Source organism: Octodon degus, unplaced genomic scaffold (genome assembly GCF_000260255.1).
Source record: "Octodon degus isolate 3935 unplaced genomic scaffold, OctDeg1.0 scaffold00001, whole genome shotgun sequence".
In the NCBI taxonomy this organism is placed as follows: Eukaryota; Metazoa; Chordata; class Mammalia; order Rodentia; family Octodontidae; genus Octodon; species Octodon degus.
Genome location: NW_004524577.1, coordinates 7,664,175 through 7,665,071, shown reverse-complemented (window position 1 = coordinate 7,665,071; position 897 = coordinate 7,664,175). Strand labels below are relative to the sequence as shown.

General features: G+C 55.7%; 1 protein-coding gene across 1 annotated transcript in view; it reads left to right on the top strand.

The window, feature by feature from the left end:
* The window catches only part of Aldoa (aldolase, fructose-bisphosphate A), a 4,523-nt gene extending 3,626 nt beyond the window's left edge, over window positions 1–897 (top strand). Inside the window, exons 6-8 of the mRNA XM_023709671.1 lie at window positions 3–177; window positions 324–523; window positions 604–897. Of these exons, the coding sequence (XP_023565439.1) occupies window positions 3–177; window positions 324–523; window positions 604–699 (471 nt within the window). The 3' untranslated portion in view covers window positions 700–897. The remainder of the gene's footprint in view (window positions 1–2; window positions 178–323; window positions 524–603) is intronic.

Sequence of the window (897 nt, the reverse complement as noted above, 5' to 3'; positions counted from 1 at the left end):
AGGTGCTTGCTGCCGTCTACAAGGCTCTGAGTGACCACCACATCTATCTGGAAGGCACCTTGCTGAAGCCCAACATGGTCACCCCAGGCCATGCCTGCACCCAGAAGTATTCCCATGAGGAGATTGCCATGGCAACTGTCACAGCCCTGCGCCGCACAGTGCCCCCCGCTGTCACTGGTGAGGCCTGGTCCCTTACCTTGGCCTCGGGGAGGTAGAAGGTTTCCCATATTCCTGGGTACTACTGGTCTACTTTCAAACACAACTTCTAAGGCTTCTCCCAAGCCCCTGGGTCTCTGACTCCCTTGTCTTATCCCATTCTGCAGGGATTACTTTCCTGTCTGGAGGACAGAGTGAGGAGGAGGCATCCATCAATCTCAATGCCATCAACAAGTGTCCCCTCCTGAAGCCATGGGCCCTGACCTTCTCTTATGGTCGAGCCCTGCAGGCTTCTGCACTGAAGGCCTGGGGCGGGAAGAAGGAGAACCTGAAGGCCGCCCAGGAGGAATATATCAAGCGAGCCCTGGTAAGGCCAGGCAAAATGTGGGCAGGGAATGGGCAAGAGACGATTCTGAACAGAGACCTCACTCTGACTCTTCTTCTTAGGCCAACAGCCTCGCCTGTCAAGGAAAGTACACTCCAAGTGGCCAGGCTGGGGCTGCAGCCAGCGAGTCCCTCTTCGTCTCTAACCATGCTTACTAAGCTGAGGCATTCTGAGGCGGCCCCCCAAAACTCCAGGCCCCTGCACCACCAACACTCTTGAAAAGGGAGCCTTACCCGGGGCTCCAAGCTTTCTCATCACTCTTGCCTCCCTCGTGACTTTGGTGTGTGGTGTTGTCTGTGTACGCTAACTCCAGCACTCCTTCCAGCCCACTGCCAATAAACAACTATTTAAGGGGG